The 20,417-nt window shown below is 37.0% G+C and overlaps 1 protein-coding gene and 1 long non-coding RNA gene across 2 annotated transcripts in view; one reads left to right on the forward strand and one right to left on the reverse strand.

Moving 5' to 3' along the window:
* Positions 1-19,528, reverse strand: part of LOC137217819 (uncharacterized) — a 35,067-nt gene extending 15,539 nt beyond the window's left edge. Inside the window, exons 1-2 of the long non-coding RNA XR_010940275.1 lie at positions 19,378-19,528; positions 2,011-2,080 (exon numbers count right to left, since the gene is read on the reverse strand). This is a non-coding gene — a long non-coding RNA (uncharacterized lncRNA). The remainder of the gene's footprint in view (positions 1-2,010; positions 2,081-19,377) is intronic.
* A 105-nt stretch (positions 19,529-19,633) lies between these two features.
* LOC137217886 (protein WWC3-like) overlaps positions 19,634-20,417 on the forward strand; it is a 173,190-nt gene continuing 172,406 nt past the window's right edge. Inside the window, 1 exon segment of the mRNA XM_067724886.1 lies at positions 19,634-20,136. Coding sequence (XP_067580987.1) covers positions 19,901-20,136 — 236 coding nt within the window. The 5' untranslated portion in view covers positions 19,634-19,900.

A 20,417-nucleotide genomic window follows, 5' to 3' on the forward strand; every position in this document is an offset into this window, starting at 1 on the left:
GACAGCAGCCAGCCCAGAGAGCTGAAGAGAGTGGATATTGCAGACTAAGAACGTGGCACTTCCGGAGCCATCCGGGTCCCTCGGCCTTCTCCTTCTCAACCGGGAGAACTTTGCTCGCCTTCCAGGGCAACAAAGCTGGAGAGCCTCCGGCTCAGGCCCTGGGAGTTTGGCTTGCATCCCAGGGAAAGTCATCTCTCCGCAGGAGAGGAGGGCGGGCCAGCAGCAGCCTTGCTGACAGCTCGGCTCCTAACTCAGGGCTCCTGTGCTCTGCCGCGTCCCCACCACGGGCAGGTGACAGCGCTCTTGTTACGTCGCCCTGTGGGAACCGGCGAGCTGGGTATCAAGTAAAGACACTGCTCTGGCTGCTGCATTTTGCTGTAATAAAGTCTGTGCCTCTGACCAGGGCTCTGGTGCCTTCCATCAGGATATGCGCATGAAACCGGGGCAAGCTGACTTCTGAGCTGGCGGGAGGGTAAAAACTTCGAAGTTTCTGACGCCCAGGAGCCAAGCTCTGGTGGAGGGTCACAGCCAGCTCCCTCCACAGACCGGGAGTCAGGGCAGTAAGCCCACACTTCCTGCCTTCTTAGCACCCCCTGTCCCCCAACCTCTCCAGAGGCCCCACCGTTAAGCCAGGGTGGGGCCGGAGCACCAGACTCAGTTCATACTGGTTGCCAGCGATGATTAAAAGAACAATTCTCAAAAAAAAAAAAAAAAAAAAGAACAATTCTCAGTTTTTAAATCGTAGTATGCAATACACTTGTAGCTGTACCTGGCTCTTTCACTTAAAATGTTTTACAAATGGCTTCAAACACGTGCACACAGAACACCTTATTCTTTTTAATAGCTTCACAACATTCCATTGTGTGGAGATAACTTATTTAACAAATATCTTACTGATAAATATTTAAGTTGATTTCAACTCTTTACTACAACAAATAGTCTTTGTACATAGGTATTTCTGGACATATATGTTGCAAGGCAATCTGCAAAATATATTTGCAGAAATAGAATTTCTAGGTTTAGAGAGTACTCCCAATAGATAAACTGTTCTTCAGAGCAGTAATGTCAATTTATACTCCAACATCTATACCTTATGTTATATAACATTTTTAGCCCAATCTCATAAATGGACGATAACTTCAGAGTTTAATCTGTATTTCTTTTACTATGGGTAAGACCGAATCTTTGTTCACATATTTAAGAGCCATTTCTATCTCCTTGCCCATTTTCCTAATTTGTGGTTGTAATTTTCTAATTGTTTTATAGAAATTCTTTATGTAGAAAATTGAAAATTGATTCGTTTTTTGGTCATATCAGTTACCAATTACCCCCAGTTTATTAACTTCTGATATTATTTATGTTGTTTTTCTTCTTTTAGGATTTATTTACTAAAAATTAATAGTTTATCCCCTGAGATATATTTTTATTTTTGTGTGATCACATATTTTCAATTATTTACTTTACAGCATCTGGATTTTTACAATTTGAAAAAGACCTTCCCCACTCTGAGACTCCATATGCATACAAACAGAGCAATTTTACACAATCTTTTCCAAAAAATAGAAGAGGAAGGAATATTTTCCAGTTCATTTTATGTTACTATGATACCAAAACCAGACAAAAAAGTATATTTAAAAAAATTATAGACCAATATCTCTCATGAACTTAGAAACAAAAATGCTCAGGAAAATATAAGCAAATCAAACTCCAAAATGAATTAATAAATTATATACATGACTAAGTGGGTTCATTCCAGTGAGGCAAGGCTGGTTCAATATTGTTTAAAAATCACTCAATTTAACTGACATATTAACAGGGTGGTTAAGAAAAGTCATGTGACTACACTGGTTGATACAGAGAAAGCACTTGACAAAATTCGTCAGCAATTTATGATAAGGACTTTCACTAAACCAGAAATAGAGGGGACCTTCCTGAACTTGATAAAGAATATCTACAAAACCCCTATAGCTAACATACTACTGGAGAAGAAAAAAAGGAAGGATGTCCTACCTCATCACTGCTATTCAGCATAGTACTTCCTAGTTCTCACCACTGCATAAGGCAGGAAAGGAAATAAGACCTACACAGATAGGAGAGAAATAAAATATTTGCAAATGTCATGGTGGTCTATGTAGAAAATTCCACTGAGTCTATATAAAACCTCCTAGAATTGGTAAGTTAAGCAACTTTGCGATTTGAAAGATTAACATGCAAAACTTATTGTATTCCGATATAACAGCAATGAATACATATAACAGCAATGAATACATGAAATTAAAAAATATAATACCATTACAATCTAAAACTGAAATATTTAGGTGTGAATCTAACAAAGTATATTCATAACTTGAAAGCTGCAAAGCTACAAAAAGGATCTAAATAAATGGAGACACATACTGTATTCATGGATAAGGAGTCTCAATAGAGTAAAGATGTTAATTATCCCTAAATTGACAGGATTAACTCAATTCCTATAAAATCTCAGCAAGACTTTTTAAGGATTTAGGGAGAACTATTTTAAATTTATGTGAAAAGGCAAAGGAATTAGAGTTGTTAAATTGAAAAGTAAGTATAAAGAAGAATCAGACCACATGATTTCAAGACATTTAAATAGCTATATTCATTGATTTGGAAGTACTACTGGTATTGGAGGTATAGTATTAGAGGAAGGATAAACACACATATAAATAGAACAGAATAGAGACCTCAGACAGGGAAGTAGGTATGACTATGAAGGAGTAGAAGGAAGGAGATATTCACAGTAATAAAATGGTTCTGTGTCTTGATTGTAGTTGTGGTTAAATGAATCTATATATGTGATAAAATGTCACTCTACCAATGTTAATTTCATATTGTACTACATCTATGTAAGATAAATCATTGGGGGAAACCTGAATAATGCACACAATGATATCTCTGTTGGGCACAGAAAAGCTCGCGGTACTAACTTTACAACTTCCTGTGAAACTATGCTCATTTCAAAATAAAAAAAAATTTAAGTCTCCCATATATCATTTATTAAATTTAAATTTTAATACACCTAGACTTTGTTAAGCTGGGATGTGAGTTAAAGATCTCTATGAGAAACTGTGAAGGTTACTCTGCTTTAGAAATAAAATTCTAAAATGTTCAGTAGCTGAAAATATAAATCTCACAAGATGTCAGTTTGGGCTACTATAATAAAATACCATAGACTGGGAATCAAACAACAATCATTTATGTCTCACAGTTCTGGATTCTGGTAAGTCCAAGGTCAAAACTTTGGCAGATTCTGTATCTCATAAAGGACTTCCTCCTGGTTCATAGATAGCTGTCTATTCTCTATGTTCTCATATGGTGGTACAGGTTAGGGGTCTCTCTGGGATCTTTATAGGAGCCCTAGTCCCATTCATGAGGGCCCTATCCTCATGACCTCATGACCTCCCAAAGGGCCCCACCTACAAATAGCATCATATTGGGGGTTACGATTTCAACATATAAATTTTGGGGAGATAACAAACATTCAGCTCACAGCAATGACTAAGGTGGTCATTCCAGACCAGTGGGCGGTTTGCTTCCAAACATCATTTAGGGGTCCAGTTTCTATTTTATCCTCCCTCCATCCCCTCAGATGTCACCCTTGTCAATTCTGGGGTGATTCTACCTCTGGGTGGCAACAAATTGGAAGAAATATGAGAGTAAGGAGGAGTTAAATTCAAGGTCTTAAATCTAGGCTGGAAACTCACCTATTACTTATACTCATTCTCTTTTGGCAACAACTTTGTTGTATAGTTACACCCAACAATGAAAGGGGCTATTAAATGTATCTATGTACCCAGGGAGAAGGAGAAAATGGAGTTTGGAGGACAACTACCACTCTTTGGATAAGATCCACATGATTTTTTTCTAAGTGACTACAAATTTGTCAAGTTTGCTATTTATTAAATAATCCCATTCTCCATACACTTACACAATATCACTTTCTTATATAATAATTTTTATGCTATGTACTAATTTCAGGCAGTTTTACCCATTAATCTGTCGATGTTTCAGAACTGTACCCATAAAATTAACGCATTTATAATGTATTTAATATTTAATAGTCCTAGTACTGCCTGCGACCATTTACTCTTTTCTTAATTTTTTCCCTGCCTTTGTTTGCCAATTTTTCCATATTAACTTTAAAGTAATGTATTTCTAAAATATATTCTCATTACTTTTGAAAACTTTAATCTGGGGATTTCCTAAAGAATGTGTATCTGATATGTTCTTCCATAATGAATGTATATCTGATATGTTCTTCCACCTTTTCAAGCTTTTAGGTCTTCTACTAATATTTTAAGATTTTGTTACATATGTTTTGCACATTTCTTTTTAACTTCTCAGTTGTCAGAATTCTAAGTTGGTGGCGCTTAGAGATATTTCATTGTTTTCCTGCTTTTTTTTTTTCCTGCTGATGTAATTCATATTGTTAAACTACTTCATTTTTCACTGTTGGTAATTTTTTCCCTGTTCTCAAAATTTTCACTTGGCTTTTGTGTTCAGAAATTTTAATTTCACTTCTATATGCTAGAGTTGGGTCTCGTTTATCTGCTCTGAGCATTCATGTCTTTCTATGCTGATATATTCTCAGCTGTTCTTTTACTACTCGATAAGGATGTTGTACATTCAGACTCCTGTGTTATACACGCTTGAGGTTTTGTTTTCTCAAGGGATTGTTTACCATCTCCTTCCTTTGGAGCGACATCAAGAAACAACCTTCCTTTCTACCTCAGTGGGAGTTTACCTAGCCCTCCCTTTCATGAAGGCAGAGTCTGCCCATGATCATAAAATCCCTTTAGATTTTATGTTTTCCTGTGCCCTCACAAACATCTGTAAATTAAAAAAAAATTTGCCATTTAGTTAGATAAAAAGTAGAGCATGGAGATGATTTTTAAAAAGGTTTTAAAGAAAACTTAAGTTACATGTACATATAAGAGAGTGCACATATCCAAACTGTAAAGAGTGATCAGTTTTCACAAACTTGTTAGGACCATTTAACCAACACCCAGATCAAGATAAAACATTAGGTCCAGAAACAACCATAAGGCCCTCTTTCAGACATTACCCCCCAACTGCTATATACCATATGCCATTGTATTAATGTGCTACAATTTCTGTACCCATTCTGCTGGTTATAGGCATTTGAGTACTTTCCAGTTTGAGGCCACGATGTACAGTACTGTTGTAAAACCCGTGTAATGTGTTGTGGTGCATATATTTTGCATTTCTGTTGCATATATATTAAAGGATAAAACAAATGCATAGTAAGGTATGCATCTGTTAAACTCTAATATAAAATGCTAGTTTTCCAAAATGGTTTTACTCTCAACACTGCTGTCGTGTTTATTTCCTTAATTAGATTACTAGTAAAATTGGAAAATTTTTGGAGTATAGGCCTTTAAAAAGTATTTTCCCACAAATTATGAGTCATGACTAAACACAGATCTGGAAGAATATGTGGGTAGTTGTTTATTTAATTTCTTACTGCAAATTAAGATACTATCAAGACAGAATTTCTTATATTTCCCACAGAAACTGAAGCTTCTGTATACACATGTATATATAAAAAATTTTGAAGCAGACAAAATGTTGGAGAAGTATCTCAAGCAGGCTTACTATAAAATGAGTTGCTACCTTTTAATTATAAAGAATTCTTGCAAATCAATAAGAAAAAAATGAACCTTGATGACACAATGGTCAGAGATCATGGGCATTCAGGTTAAAAACTAAGTTATTTTTGTTAGATACTATTAATAATTTTTGAAGAATGATAAATGCCTTCAGGAATGACCTTGTGCACAAATATCACTAGTCAAGTATTTTCTCTTGTAGCTGCTGGTAAAGGAAAGGTAGCTGGTAAAGTACATGGTAATTAAACATTGTTGACTGAGTAGCAATAAGTCAAAAGAGAACAAGAGAAGGAAAGAAAAAGTTTGGTGAGAACAGGAGGATACTAGGAAGAGAGCAGAAGATATGCAATATTAAAAACTCTCTCAGGGGCAGCAGATGACTTTAGTGCCAACACCTATTATGTAGTTGTGCAGGCTGTGTTGCTAGATTGTCTGGGTTCAAATCTCAGCCCACCACATAACATCAGTGTTACCTTGGCTTGTTATTAACCCCTATATACCTAAGTTTCCTCATCTTAAAAACTGAAATAATAATTAGTACCAGCCTCATAGAAATGTCAGGAGGATTATATGAGAGTATATTTGTAAACTCTTCAGAACAATGTCCATTGATTTAAAAATATTAAATTAAGATGGCAACAATAGTTAATCATACTGCATTATATATTTGAATGTTGCTAAAAGAGTAGATCTTAAAAGTTCTCATCAAAAGAAAAAAATTCTGTATCTACGTAGAGTGACAGATGTTAACTAGATTTACTATGGTGATCATTTCATAATATATACAAAGATCAAATCATTATGTTGCACACCTGAAACTAATATAATGTGTATGTCAATTATATCTCAATAAAAGAGAAAAAATATCAAATATAAATTAAATATATATTATTTCTACCCCAGGAAAACGGAGGCCTACCTTGTGTAAAACTGTACAATCTTTTAGAGAAAGAGATAGTGGCTGCTCTTCAAGGAAAAGGGCACATTTCTTACAAAATAATAAAAACAATTCATACAAGGGTCTGGGAAAGACAGGCCATCCATACAGAAGAAACAGGACACAGAAAAAATGTGGGATATAAAATATAGTGGGATATAAAATATAAGTCCCACAAAGGATTTAATCTGGCACAGAACAAAATAAATTTTTAGATGGCCAATATATATTTGAAAAGATCTCATTCTCATTTGTTATCAAGGAAATGAAAAGTAAAATACACAAGATACAGTAAACACTGATAGGAAGTGATAAAATCAAGAAGAATCGTTGGATGGATAATTATCTTAAAAATTTTTATATGACATTTAGTAATCAGTCATATGTACAGAGAAATGGAAAAAAGCATACACAGGCACAAGCAATACTTAATGTTCAGAAAAGAGCTAAGAAACTTTCTCCTCAGGATGACATCAAGGCTATGTTATACACAGCTAATTAGTGAAGAGTATCCATGGTAAAAAGTCAGTCTGGAAAGGTGAATGTTTCTCCAAATGCCCAATTATCAGCAAAAGATCACAAGGCATACTAAGAAACAGGGAAACATGACCCATTCAATGGAAGAAAATCAAGCGGCAGAAACCATCCCCAAGAAAACAGGAATTGGACTTACTAGGAAAAGATATTTAAAACAACTGTCTTAAATATGTTTTAAAAAAATTAAAGGAGAGCAGGAAGGTGGTATATGAACAAAAAGAGAACAGCAACAAAGAAACATAAATTCTAAAAAGGGAATCAAATTCTGAAGCTGAAAACTAAAGGAGCCAGATTGAATATTTCACTGGAGAAGTTCAATAGCAGACTTGTGCATGCAGTAAGAAAGAATCAGTGAACTTGAGCACAGAACATTTAATATTATTTAGGAAAGAAACAAAGAGAAAAGAATGAAGAAAGTGAACAGAGCTTAGAAACTTGTGGGATACAAGCAACAGGACCAATATATGCATTATAGAATTCCCAGAAGGAGAAGAGACAGAGACAAAAGCATATATATAAAGATTATTTGAAAAAATAATGAATGAAAACTTTTTAAATTTGAGAAAAAAAGACATAAATCAACAAATCCAAGAAACTCAGTCAACTCCAGTTAGGAAAAAGCCAAATAGACCCACACTGAGACACATTATATCAAACAGTCAAAAGTCAAAGACAAGGAATCTTGAAAGTAGCAAAAGGAAAAGAATCAACAAGTTATAAGGGAGCCTCTAAAAACTACCAGGTAATTTCTCAGCAGAAATCTCATAGCCTGGAAGGCAGTGGGATGATATATTTAAAATGCTAGTGGAAAAAAAAAAACAAAAAAAACTTTCAACTAAGAATTCTATATTTGACAAAATTTTTCTTCCAAAATTAGAGGGAAAAATTAAGCTAATAAAGACTTCCAGATTCCATAAAATCTCTATAGAGAAGCTGGCCAGATTGTCCTTATTTTTAGGCAGGCTTACATCATAGGTGGTGGTGTTTTCTTCCACAGAGGCACATCATATACGATTGTCTCTTTTTGTGATGTATGTGATTGTGAGCATAATAATTTATTTAGTCCACAAATATTTATTACTTGCTTTTTGCCAGATTATGCAGTGGTGAAAAAACAGACATGCTTTCTTAATGTTGCTTTTAGTTCAAGGTTTCACATCTTCAGTACTACTGATATTTTAGGCCATAAATAAAATAAAGACTTACTGTATTGTGCTGTGGTTTGAAATCTGTAGGCTATAATCATAAGATGCCAATATCACTCCTGTCTCCCATATACAAATTAAAAATAGGATAATGAACTTCTGTGATCTACCATCAAATTCAACATTAAGTCTTGGCAAACTTGCTTTATATCCAATTCTTCCCATTCCCTTCTATCCAATTATTTTGAATTAAGACTTAAATATGTCATATTTTTATAATTATTTCCAAATGTGTGTGGACACTTAAGAAAATAAATGAAATACCACTATTAAATCTAAATTTTTAAATTCAAATTTACAAAAAATTACTTCTTAATATCATTAAATATCCAGAGAGTATTCACATTTCCAACTGTCTCATAAGTATCACAAAAGTATGCCCAGCTTGTTTGTATGAATCTGATTCCAAATATGGCCCACATCATGTTATATCTCTTAAGTTCCTTTTTAAAAATTGTTTTAATTTTATATTTGGGTATAGACTTAGAGAGCGAACTTTTGATTACCGGGGGAAAATGGGGAGAAGGGATAGTTAGGGAGTTTGGTATTGACATGTACATACTACTATATTTAAGATGGATAACAACAAGGACCTACTGTATAACACAGGGAACTCTGCTCAATGTTATGTAGCAGCCTGGATGGGAGGGGAGTTTGGGGTAGAATGGATACATGTATATGTATGGCTGAGTCGCTTTGCTGTGCACCTGAAATTAAGTTCCTTTTTAATGCACAGTTTCTTCTCTACCTCCCTCTCTTCACTGGCTATTTGTCAAAGAAAAACGATCATTTGTTGGGTAGTTTCCACAGTCTAGATTTTACTGATTGCATCCTGATGTTTTAATCTTTTCTCTGATATCTGTGTGTCCTGCCAGCTGTTACAGGGTCCAAAAGCTTTGATCAAATTCAGGTTTGAGTTTTGGACAATACTATGTCCTAAGTGGTGGTGTTTAATTCCACGGAGAGGTAACATATTCTTATAATTGTAGCAGCTACTGCTGCTCAAAGCTGAGCTCCATTTTAATTCTTGTAGAATTGAAAATGATGACATTGTACTTCTATGATTCCTTCTTCATGATTTGCTGGAATGATTCCATAAGGGAATACTTCCCCTCAAGTACAGACTGGTTATCAAGAGGTGCAAGGTAAATCTGAACTTCGAGCATTACATTTCATTTATGGAAATTTCTGGATCGCCTTTGGCCTACTAGCTAGTACTGTTTATGGAAGGTGGTCACAGACTCAGGTGTTTTATACTGGAGCTCTTGGATTTGTTGTTATTTCTGAGGCTGTCATGGGAGAATTCTCTTTTTTGGGATTTCCTAGCTCTAACTGGGATGTCATGAACACAATTCTATTGTAGTGTTAAGTGCCTGACACTAAGCTTTTGATTTCTGGAGCATTGATTTCAGACAGCCATCTTGACTAAATATATTGCATTGCCAGTTATATGACACAGCCTCTAGTAAACAAACTAAAAAGGAAACCAGGCCACCCCACCCATGAAATTCCCCTTTTAGAAAGTCCTGGCTTCCTAGATAACTGACCACTTGAGTGACCCCGGTTTTCCCTTCCTGCACTTTAATTCCTGTTCTTATGTTTTAAATTCACTAATAGACAGTGAACCTCAAAACCTGAGGCACCCCACCCTTAGGCAACAATAAAGGCAGAACTGCAGGTCCATGTTGTTCCCCTCTCTACTCTCAACTTTGCTGTGTGGCGCTGGGTGTGCTATGGTGCGCTCCAGGACCTGTGAGTAAGAAAGCTTGTTTTTCCAAAGCTTTCTGAGGGCTGTTGCCAGGCATGTTCTGCAAGCATAATAAGAATTACAAGGGCTGGTCCATTGTCTCTGGTTGGGAACATGTCCATGCAAACTTATGACCAGAAATGCAGGCCCAGGTGAGTGCCTCAGGCATTCTGAGCCAATAGCACCGCTATTGAGGGGCTGAGACTGACCTCTGAGACACAACTGGCTGGCAGAGGAGTCGTCAGTAACAACTAATTTAATAACAAATTCTTTGTCCAAAATGATTTTTTTTTTTTAGGCTGGCTCTGTTTATTTTGAAAAGGTTTGTTGAAGTTTTAAAAACACATTTAATTCTTTCAGTAACTAAAAATTTGCATCCAAGCCATAGGAAATTCACTCCTTTTTTTTTTTTTACGTCTTTATTAGAGTATAATTGCTTTACAATGGTGTGTTAGTATCTGCTTTATAACAAAGTGAATCAGTTAGACATATACATATGTTCCCATATCTCTTCACTCTTGCGTCTCCCTCCCTCCCACCCTCCCTATCCCACCCCTCCAGGCGGTCACAAAGCACCGAGCTGATCTCCCTGTGCTACACGGCTGCTTCCCACTAGCTATCTACCTTACATTTGGTAGTGTATATATGTCCATGCTTCTCTCTCGCTTTGTCACAGCTTACCCTTCCCCCTCCCCATATCCTCAAGTCCATTCTCTAGTAAGTCTGTGTCTTTATTCCTGTCTTACCCCTCGGGATTTTCTTTTTGAAAATTACTATTTGTTTGGAATTTTTAAAGGACACAAGTCAGAGGACAAGGCCAGCTTAACTGGCATCTGACCTGTGTTGTGCACAGAGTCCCATACAGATGGCTTCTGTACTTGATTTAAAGCTATATTGTCACCAACATGAAACTCAATATTTTTTGAACAAATATCCCCACACTTTCATTTTGCACTGGTTTACACACAAAATATGTAACCAGTCCTGGATAGAGATGCATGGGAAAAAAAGGCAAAAGTCAATCTTTGCTTAAAGATGGGTTGGTCTAGTATTAGCTCTACTAAAGGAATGCAAACTGCTGTGAGCACTTCCTGACATTGTTCTCTATGCTTCCTTCCCCTGTAAATCTGCATTTGTTACAGTGTTAAGAGTTTTTACTAGCTATTTTTGTATCACTTTAACAGTGTTTCAAAAACATTGAGGAGGATCTTGTCGAAATGGTGATGTAGGATAATCTGGACTCACACCCTCCCACAAACATACACAAATCTGAAAGTAACCTACAAGCTAGCTAAGTAATTCCTACACATTGGGGAAACAAGAAAAAAAATACCCACATCAAAGCAGGCAGGAGAGGGTGACATAATTTTGCCATAAACCCATTCTAGTACAGTACTTATCTCATGAGAAAACTTAAAACTTGGAGCTTCTCCCTTAGGAGTAAAAAAGTTTGAACCCCACATCCAGTCCTGCCTACTGCTCTAGCCTCATCCTCCACCGACAGTCCATTCTAGAAAAGCACACCTTGTGCCTGAGAATGACTGTTTCTCTTCTCACCTCCCTTATAAATTGGGGCCTCTACAATGCAGTCCTGGGTCACTGAGGAGTCCCCCAACCCATCATCTGAACCCCACCATCCATGGCAGTTGTGATTCTTTTAACTCAAAATGAGGTCATGCATGATGCTAGGTAGCAAACTTTACCAGTGTGCAACCTCATAGGTAAAAAAATTTTGAGAAGCATTTAGAAACTTTTATAAGTAATTTGGCAAGCAATTTTTTGTTTACTGAAACTGATAATGAAAAATGGGGAACTTTGAATATTCTTTTCATTTCATTTGTCTACTAATTAAGTTTCATTGTATTTTACCAGACAATCTACCCATGACTAATTGCAAAGAGAAAAGAAAAACAACAACAGCCTTTTACCAGATAGTTTGAGAAGCACTAGTTTATCTGTTTCCTGAGAACACAAGACAGGTTCTGTCACTAAAAAGCACTGAATAAATGGAGGATGAATGAATAAATAAGTGCAATTGACAAATATGAGTAGTGCTAAGGTAATGGAACAGACAGAACTTGATACTGCATTGGATTCATGTTAGATAAGAGAAAGAATCAAGGAAAACTCCAGCTGTTCCTGGAAGATTGCTGATGGCACTCCCTAAGATAGGCAATATTAGAAGAGGAGCAGTTAAGAGCATGTTTACAGATGAGAAATTAATTTTTGAATGGGTTGACTCAGATTACTTATGAGATATCCAAATGCAGATGTCCAGGAAGCAGTTAGATATATAGGCTAGAAGCTCAGAAGCAAAGTCTGGCAAAAGGTGTAATTTCTTAGTTGAAACAATTAGAATAAATGAGATCCACCTGGCATGTAAAATTGGAAGAGAAGAATTTAAGGAAAAACCTCTGGGTACCTAGCAGTTTCTGGCATACAGGAGATGATTAGTAACTCTTTGTCAAATGAAGATATAGAAAGATATGAACTTAACGCTATTTCATTCCAAGTCCAAGTTTTCCTGAACTTTCCTAAGCTTTCACATTCTTCTCTTAAACTGCAGAGCATTCTAACAGACACGGCTGTCGCTAGGGGTGGCGTGAGGAAGATGACTGACTAGAAAAGGCAAAGCTGGAAAACAAAAGCAGTGGGGAGGTTTTGAAAACACTGAAGAAAGGCTGGGCATGAGGATAAGAGGATAAGCCTAGGGAAAAAAACATCAGAGTCAGATTTTGAAGTTAAAGGTATGGATTTTACCATAAGTCACAGGCTTTTTCTATGTTTCCTAATAGGGTAAATAATACATGGTATAGACTGTACCATGGTGTTTGGAAACAACCAACATCAATAGCAGAATAAATTCTTACTTCAGTTAAAGTGCATGAATTAGAATACTATGTGTCATTATAAATCTTCAGAATGTAATCTGCTAAATGCAATGTGGTGCCCTAGACTGGAACCTGGAATAGGAAGACAGAATTACTGGAAAAACAGGTGAAATCTGAAAAAAAGTGTGTAGTCTAGTTAGTAGTACTGTGCCAATGTTTATTTCTTAGTTTCAACAATTGTATGTGGTTATGTATGATGTTAACATTAGAGGAAGCTGTCCTGCATTACAACTTTTCTGTAAATCTAAAATTATTCCCAATAAAAAGTTTAGTTTTAAAAAAGTAAGCTCAAATTAAAAAAAATAGTAATTAACAAAGGAATTCATGCAATACAATAGTGTTTATAAATAGTTTCAAAACATGCAAAGTAAAACTAGATATTGCATATCAATTCATACATATGCAGTGAAAATATAAAAACATGCAGTGGGTTTCAAGAATATCTGTATTATTTCCTTCTCTTTAAAAGAATCTGGGAAAAGGACATGGAAGCAACCTAAGTGTCCATCAACAGATGAATGGATAAAGAAGATGTGGCACGTATATACAATGGAATATTACTCAGCCATTAAAAGAAACGAAATTGAGCTATTTGTAATGAGGTGAATAGACCTAGAGTCTGTCATACAGAGTGAAGTAAGTCAGAAAGAGAAAGACAAATACCGTATGCTAACACATATATATGGAATTTAAGAAAAAAATGTCATGAAGAACCTAGGGGTAAGACAGGAATAAAGACACAGACCTCCTAGAGAATGGACTTGAGGATATGGGGAGGGGAAGGGTAAGCTGTGACAAAGTGAGAGAGAGGCATGGACATATATACACTACCAAATGTAAGGTAGATAGCTAGTGGGAAGCAGCCGCATAGCACAGGGAGATCAGCTCGGTGCTTTGTGACCGCCTGGAGGGGTGGGATAGGGAGGGTGGGAGGGAGGGAGATGCAGGAGGGAAGAGATATGGGGACATATGTATATGTATAACTGATTCACTTTGTTATAAAGCAGAAACTAACACAACATTGTAAAGCAATTATACTTCAATAAAGATGTAAAAAAAAAGATGTGGCACATATATACAATGGAATATTACTCAGCCATAAAAAGAAATGAAATTGAGTTATTTGTAGTGAGGTGGATAGACCTAAAGTCTGTCATACAGAGTGAAGTAAGTCAGAAAGAGAACAACAAATACCATATGCTATCACATATATATGGAATCTAAGAAAAAAAAAAAAAGATCATGAAGAACCTAGGGGTAAGACGGGAATAAAGACACAGACCTACTAGAGCACGGACTTGAGGATATGGGAAGGGGGAGGGGTAAGCTGTGATGAGTTGAGAGAGTGGCCTGGACATATATACACTACCAAGCGTAAAGTGGATAGCTAGTGGGAAGCAGCCGCGTAGCACAGGGAGATCAGCAAGGTGATGTGTGACCGCCTAGAGGGGTGGGATAGGGAGGGTGGGAGGGAGGGAGACACAGGAGGAAAGAGATATGGGAACATGTGTATATGTATAACTGATTCACTTTGTTATAAAGCAGAAACTAACACACCATTGTAAAGCAATTATACTCCAATAAAGATGTTAAAAAAAAAACCTGGGACAGATACTAAGCGGGTAATTTACTAGGGTAAATGCTATACTTAACTGTGCAGCAAATTCTCAGTAATGTCATTTTAAGCCTTAACCCCAAAGTCCACGTTAACTCGTGTCAAAGAAAAATTTTTAAAAATTAAATCATTAATCAGAAGCTGATTCTAAGAGAATGTAAGAAATAGAGATTTATAACCAGATAGAAAGGGAATGCTTGAATAAGTTTGCTAATTAAGAGGTGAAACTAGTTAATGTCCTAAAGAACAATAAAACTGTAAACTTTAGGGTTATTTTCTCTCCTTGACAAAAATAATTTTCACCTAAACCAGGCAAAACCAGGCAAAAAAACATGTAACTTCAGAGAGTCTGGGCCTTAACTAGTAGTAACAGCAAGTCAAACAAAGGTATATGCCTACATAATTAAATAATAAAGTCTGTTGAACCATACTCCCTTATAACATTAAAAGGATATGCAGTCATCCTTTTGCCTAATGACCAATTTTACATAATTTTTCTTAAAACTCCCTCCCCCTTAACATTTTCCAAAGATCCTCTTAATCATACACAAAAAGGACTGACCTTATTGTGTTCTGGCCTGATTAATTTACATAAGGCAGCCATAACTCTTCTTTATAGCATGGTCACTAAATCTAGAGGTATTGGGCAAAAATCTTTTTACCTAAAGAGATTTTATAAAGTATCTTTTATAAAGAGATAAAAGAATTTTAAAGACTTTGTTATTTGTTTTTGAATATCATGACTAGGAAACCCAAGAAATTTGGTTCTAGTATTTCAACTATAGTGCCTACAAATGTGGTAAATCATGTCTCCTCAAGGTTCCCCAAATCTCCTAATGTTCCCGGCATGCCAGTAAGTGACCTTCCTTACTATCTGAAAAGCTGCTATAAATATATATCATAAAACATATAAAAGACACTTTAGTTTCTGGCAGGCTTTTTGGAATTTGATTTCACATACAAAATGAAACCTTTCTCCTTAATCAGTTTGCCTGATGTAATGAAATTTCTTTTCTTTCCTTTTTTTAAAAATATTTATTTATTTATTTAGGCTGTACCAGGTCTTAGCTGCGGCCTGGGAGATCTTCAGGTGTAGCATGCGAACTCTTAGTTGCGGCATGCAAGTGGGATCTAGTGCCTTGACCCAGGATGGAACCTGGGCCCCCTGCATTGGGAGTGCAGAATCTTACCCACTGGACCACCAGGGAAGTCCCAAGATTTATTCTTAATAATGATACTCCATGGATTGCCTTGACTACACAATAGGTTTATCCAACTATATGCTGGTAAAAAGGAGGACACATACTTTTTGAACCTGTGCCAACATCACATTCATGGATACTTACATGCCAATGTTCAGTGGAGCATTATTCACCATAGCCAAAAGATGGGGAAAAAAACCCCAAATTTTCATTGAACACAGGAATGAATAAACAAAAAGTGTATATTCATATAATGATACATTATTCAGTCATAAAAAGGAATGAAATTGAAATATGCTACATGGATTAAACTTGAAGACATTTTGCTTAATGATACACTGGACAAAGTCAATGTAAAACAACATTTACAAACCATCCCCTCCAAAAGCAAGAGAATATACACTCTTCTCCAGTGTATATAAAACATTCTTCAGGATGGATTATATGTCAGGCAACAAAGCAAGTCAATAAATTTAAAGAAGACTGAAAACACATCAAGCATCTTTTCTGACTATAATGGTATGAAACTAGAAATCAAATACAAGAAAAAAACTAGAAAATTCACAAATATATGAAGATTAGACAATGGTACTGAACAGCCAATTGGTCAATGAAGAAATCAAAATAGAAATATGTGTTTGGGATTAACAGATACATACTACTATACATAAAATAGATAAATACCAACTGTATAGCACAGGGAACTATATTCAGTATCTTGTAACAACGTATAGTAGAAAAGAATTTGAAAAAGAATATATATACAGGTATATATTTATATATGTATATATATATTTATAATCGAATCAATATGCTGTATACTTGTAACTAACACAATATTGTAAGTCAATTCTACTTCAATTTTAAAAAGAAGGGAAATAAAAAATTTACCTTGAGACAAGATGAAAATACCACATACCACAACTTAAGGCATTTATCATAAAACAAAAAATATTTCAAATAAACAACCTAATTTAATACTTCACAGAACTAGAAAAAGAGACAAACTAAGCTCAAAAATAGTAGAAGGAAGGGAATAATAAAGATCAGAGCAGAAATGAATGTAATAGAGACTAAAAAAAACCCAAAACAAACTGTAGAAATACTACAGAAATACAAAGGTCATAGGAGACTGCTATGAACAATTATATGCCAAAAATAGGATAAACCTAGAAGAAATATAGAAATCCTAGAAACGTACAACCTACTGAGACTGAATCATAAAGAAGTAGAAAATCAGTACAGTCAGAAAACTAGGAAGGAGATTGAATCAGTAATTAAAAACATCCCACAATGAAGCCGAGGGCCAGCCTGCTTCATTAGTGAATTCTAACAAACATTTAAAGAATTAATAGTAATTCTTCTGGAACTATTCCAAAAAATAAAAGAAGAGAGAACACAAACTCATTTTATGATGCCAGCATTGCCGATACCAAAACCAGACACTACAAGGACACTACAAGGAAGGAAAATTACAGGCCAATATCTCTCATAAACATAGATGTAAAAATCTTCTAAAAACATTAGCAAACAGAATCCAACAACATATTAAAAGAAGCATACATCTTCATCCAGTGGGACTAATTCCAGGGATGCAAAAGTGGTTTAACAACCAGAAATCAGTCAACGTAATACACCACGTTAACAAAATGAAGGATAAAAATCATATGATCATCTCAAGAGATGCAGAAAAATAATCTGACAAAATTCAACATCCTTTTATGAAAAAAACTCTCAACAAAGAGGGTATACAGGGAACATATCTAAGCATAATAAAGACTACATGTGACAAACCCACAAGTAAATTTACACTGAATGGTGAAAAGCAGAAAGCTTGTCACCAAGATCAGGAACAAAACTGTTGCTGCTTTTATTCATTGTATTATAGGAAGTCCTAGCCAGAGCAATTAGGCAAGAAAAGAAAGGAAGAAGTAAAACTGTCACTCTTACAGATGACAGGATATTATATATAGAAAACCCTAAAGACTCAACTAAAAAACTGTTAGAACTAAGAAACAAATTCAGTAAAGTTGCAGGATAAAAAAATCAATGTTGCATTTCTATACTCTAGTAACAAACCAACAGAAAAAGAAATTAAGAAAACAATCCCATTTACAACTGCATCAAAAAGATAAAATACTTAGGGATAAATTTAAGCAAGGAGGAGAAAGACCTGCACACTGAAAACTGTAAGATACTGATAAAAAAAAAACACAAACACATATAAATGGAACGATATTCTGTGCTCATTGTTTGGAAGAATTAATGTTGTTAAAATGTCCATACAATCTATGAATTCAATGCAATCCCTATCAAAATTCCAATGACATTTTTCAAATAAATAGAACAAACAATCCCCAAATTTGTATGGAACCACAAAAGACCCCAAATACCCAAAGAAATATTGAGCAACAAGAACAAAGTTGGAGGCATACTATTTCCTGATTTCTATTTATACTATAAAGCTATAGTAATCAAAACAGTATGATAGAAGCATAAAAACAGACACACAGATCAGTGGAACAGAACAGAGAACCCAGAAATAAACTCACAGATACATGATCAATTGCTTTGTGACAAAGGAGCCAAGAAGGTACAATGGGGAAAACACAGTCTCTTCAATAAATGGTGCTGGGAAAACTAAACTATATGTAAAAGAATGAAACTGAACTACTATCGTATACCATACATAACAGATGAATGAATAAAAAAGATGTGGTGTATATATACAATGGAATTTGGCCATTAAAAAAGAAGGAAAACTTACCATTTGAGATGCCATGGATGGACTTAAGGGCATTATGCTAAGTGCAATAAGTCAGAAAGAGAATGATGAATACTGTATGATTTTATATGTGGCATTATAAACAACAACAACAACAAAAATAGAGAACATAGGTGCTTGCCAGACACCAGGGCATGGGGAGATGGGTGAAATGGGTCAAAAGTTAGAAAGTTCCAGTTATAAAATACATAAGTCATGAGGATGTAATGTACTGCATGGTGACTATAGTCAATACTGTACTGTGCATTTGAAATTTGTGAAGAGAGTAAATCTTAAAAATTCTCATCACAAGAAAAAATGTAACAATGTATGGTAACTGATTTAACTCCACTTATTGTGGTGATCATTTCCCAATATACACAAATATGAAATCTTTATGTTGTATACTTGAAACTAACATAATACTATTTGGCAATTATATTTCATTAAAAAAATAACAAAACAAAACGTCCATATTTTCCTGCGATAAAGTATTGCAATCAGGACTCTGGTATTAGTTTGCTAGGGCTGCCTTAACAAAATAGTACAGACTTCGGTGGCCAAAACCACAAAAATTTACTTTCTGACAGTTCTAGGGGGTGGAAGTTGAAGCCCAAGGTGCTGGCAGGGTTAGTTTCCTCTATTTAGCTTGGAGATGGATACCCTCTCTCTGACTGTATTCTCTTTGTATGTACAAACCTGCCTGCAAAAATTTCATGTTCTTAAAATTAAGGGACCAGTCAGATTGCATTAAATGGTAGGCTCCATTCTGAGGGCCTCGTTTTAACTTAAACAGAGATTTGAAAACTTACCTCCAAATATCCTTACCTTCTGGTACGCATATGGGAGGGGGGTTGGCATGACAGTCTTCAGTCCGTAGCATGCCTGAAGAATAAAGCAGCTGAGCGATTTAGAGCAAGACAGAGCCCGAGGCGGAACAGATCGCTGCTGGAGGAGTAAGAACACTCCATGAAGATTGTGGGAGGAGCCACCGGGCGTAGGAAGGAGGTGGGGTCTTTTGCTAACTACACTCCCGCCCACACCCAGTACGGCTGCAAACTGTGCGAAAGCGGTTGTGCGTTCCTTGAAAATAGGCATTCAGGAGGGGCCGTGGCTTTGACTCCTAGCCTGTGACTCCGCGCAAGTGTCGGCTATCCAGGCGAAGCAGAGAAGCGGGCGTCGGCTGGCGGGCTGCAGACGGGCGCCGGTGCGCGGGCACCGGGCGGAGGATGCACCGGGCGCTACTGTCGGTTCCCCGCGGCCGCCCCCGCGCCCCAGACGCTGGGCCTTAGGGCTGGCGGAGGAGGCGGCGAGAGTGGGGCTGCCGGGCGGCAGCAGGGCCCTCGCCGTCATGCCGTGGATGAGCGGCGGCAGGCGGCGGCGGCGGCGGGGACAGCCGCGCGAGGCCCCGCGGGAGCAGCCGTTGCCCGCGGCCCCCGCGCCCTCCGCGCAGCCACCCTTGAGGGCCCGGGAGAGCGCCGAGCTGCAGCTGCCCGCCGGCTGGGAGGAGGCGCGCGACTACGACGGCCGCGTCTTCTACATCGACCACAACACGCGCCAGACGTCGTGGATTGACCCCCGCGACAGGTAAGGGGGGCGCGGGGGCGGTGTGACTCTGAGGGAGTGCCACCTCCGGCGGCTGAAGCACTGGAGGATGCACTGGCGATATGCTCCGCCCAGCTCGGAGCCGTCTGGAGCCCCTAAACTTGGGTCCGGTCCGTGGATTACCCGATAGGTCGAAGGAGTTAATTGGGTCGTACGCTCTGCAAGCTTGTGACACTACTGAACGCGGAGTCTTGACCTCTGGGATTCCCTCTGCACAGCGAAGTCTCTTCCTTGGTCACGTCACCCGCTGACCGACGGCTGGG

The sequence above is a fragment of the Pseudorca crassidens genome, chromosome Y (genome assembly GCF_039906515.1).
Source record: "Pseudorca crassidens isolate mPseCra1 chromosome Y, mPseCra1.hap1, whole genome shotgun sequence".
NCBI lineage: Eukaryota > Metazoa > Chordata > Mammalia > Artiodactyla > Delphinidae > Pseudorca > Pseudorca crassidens.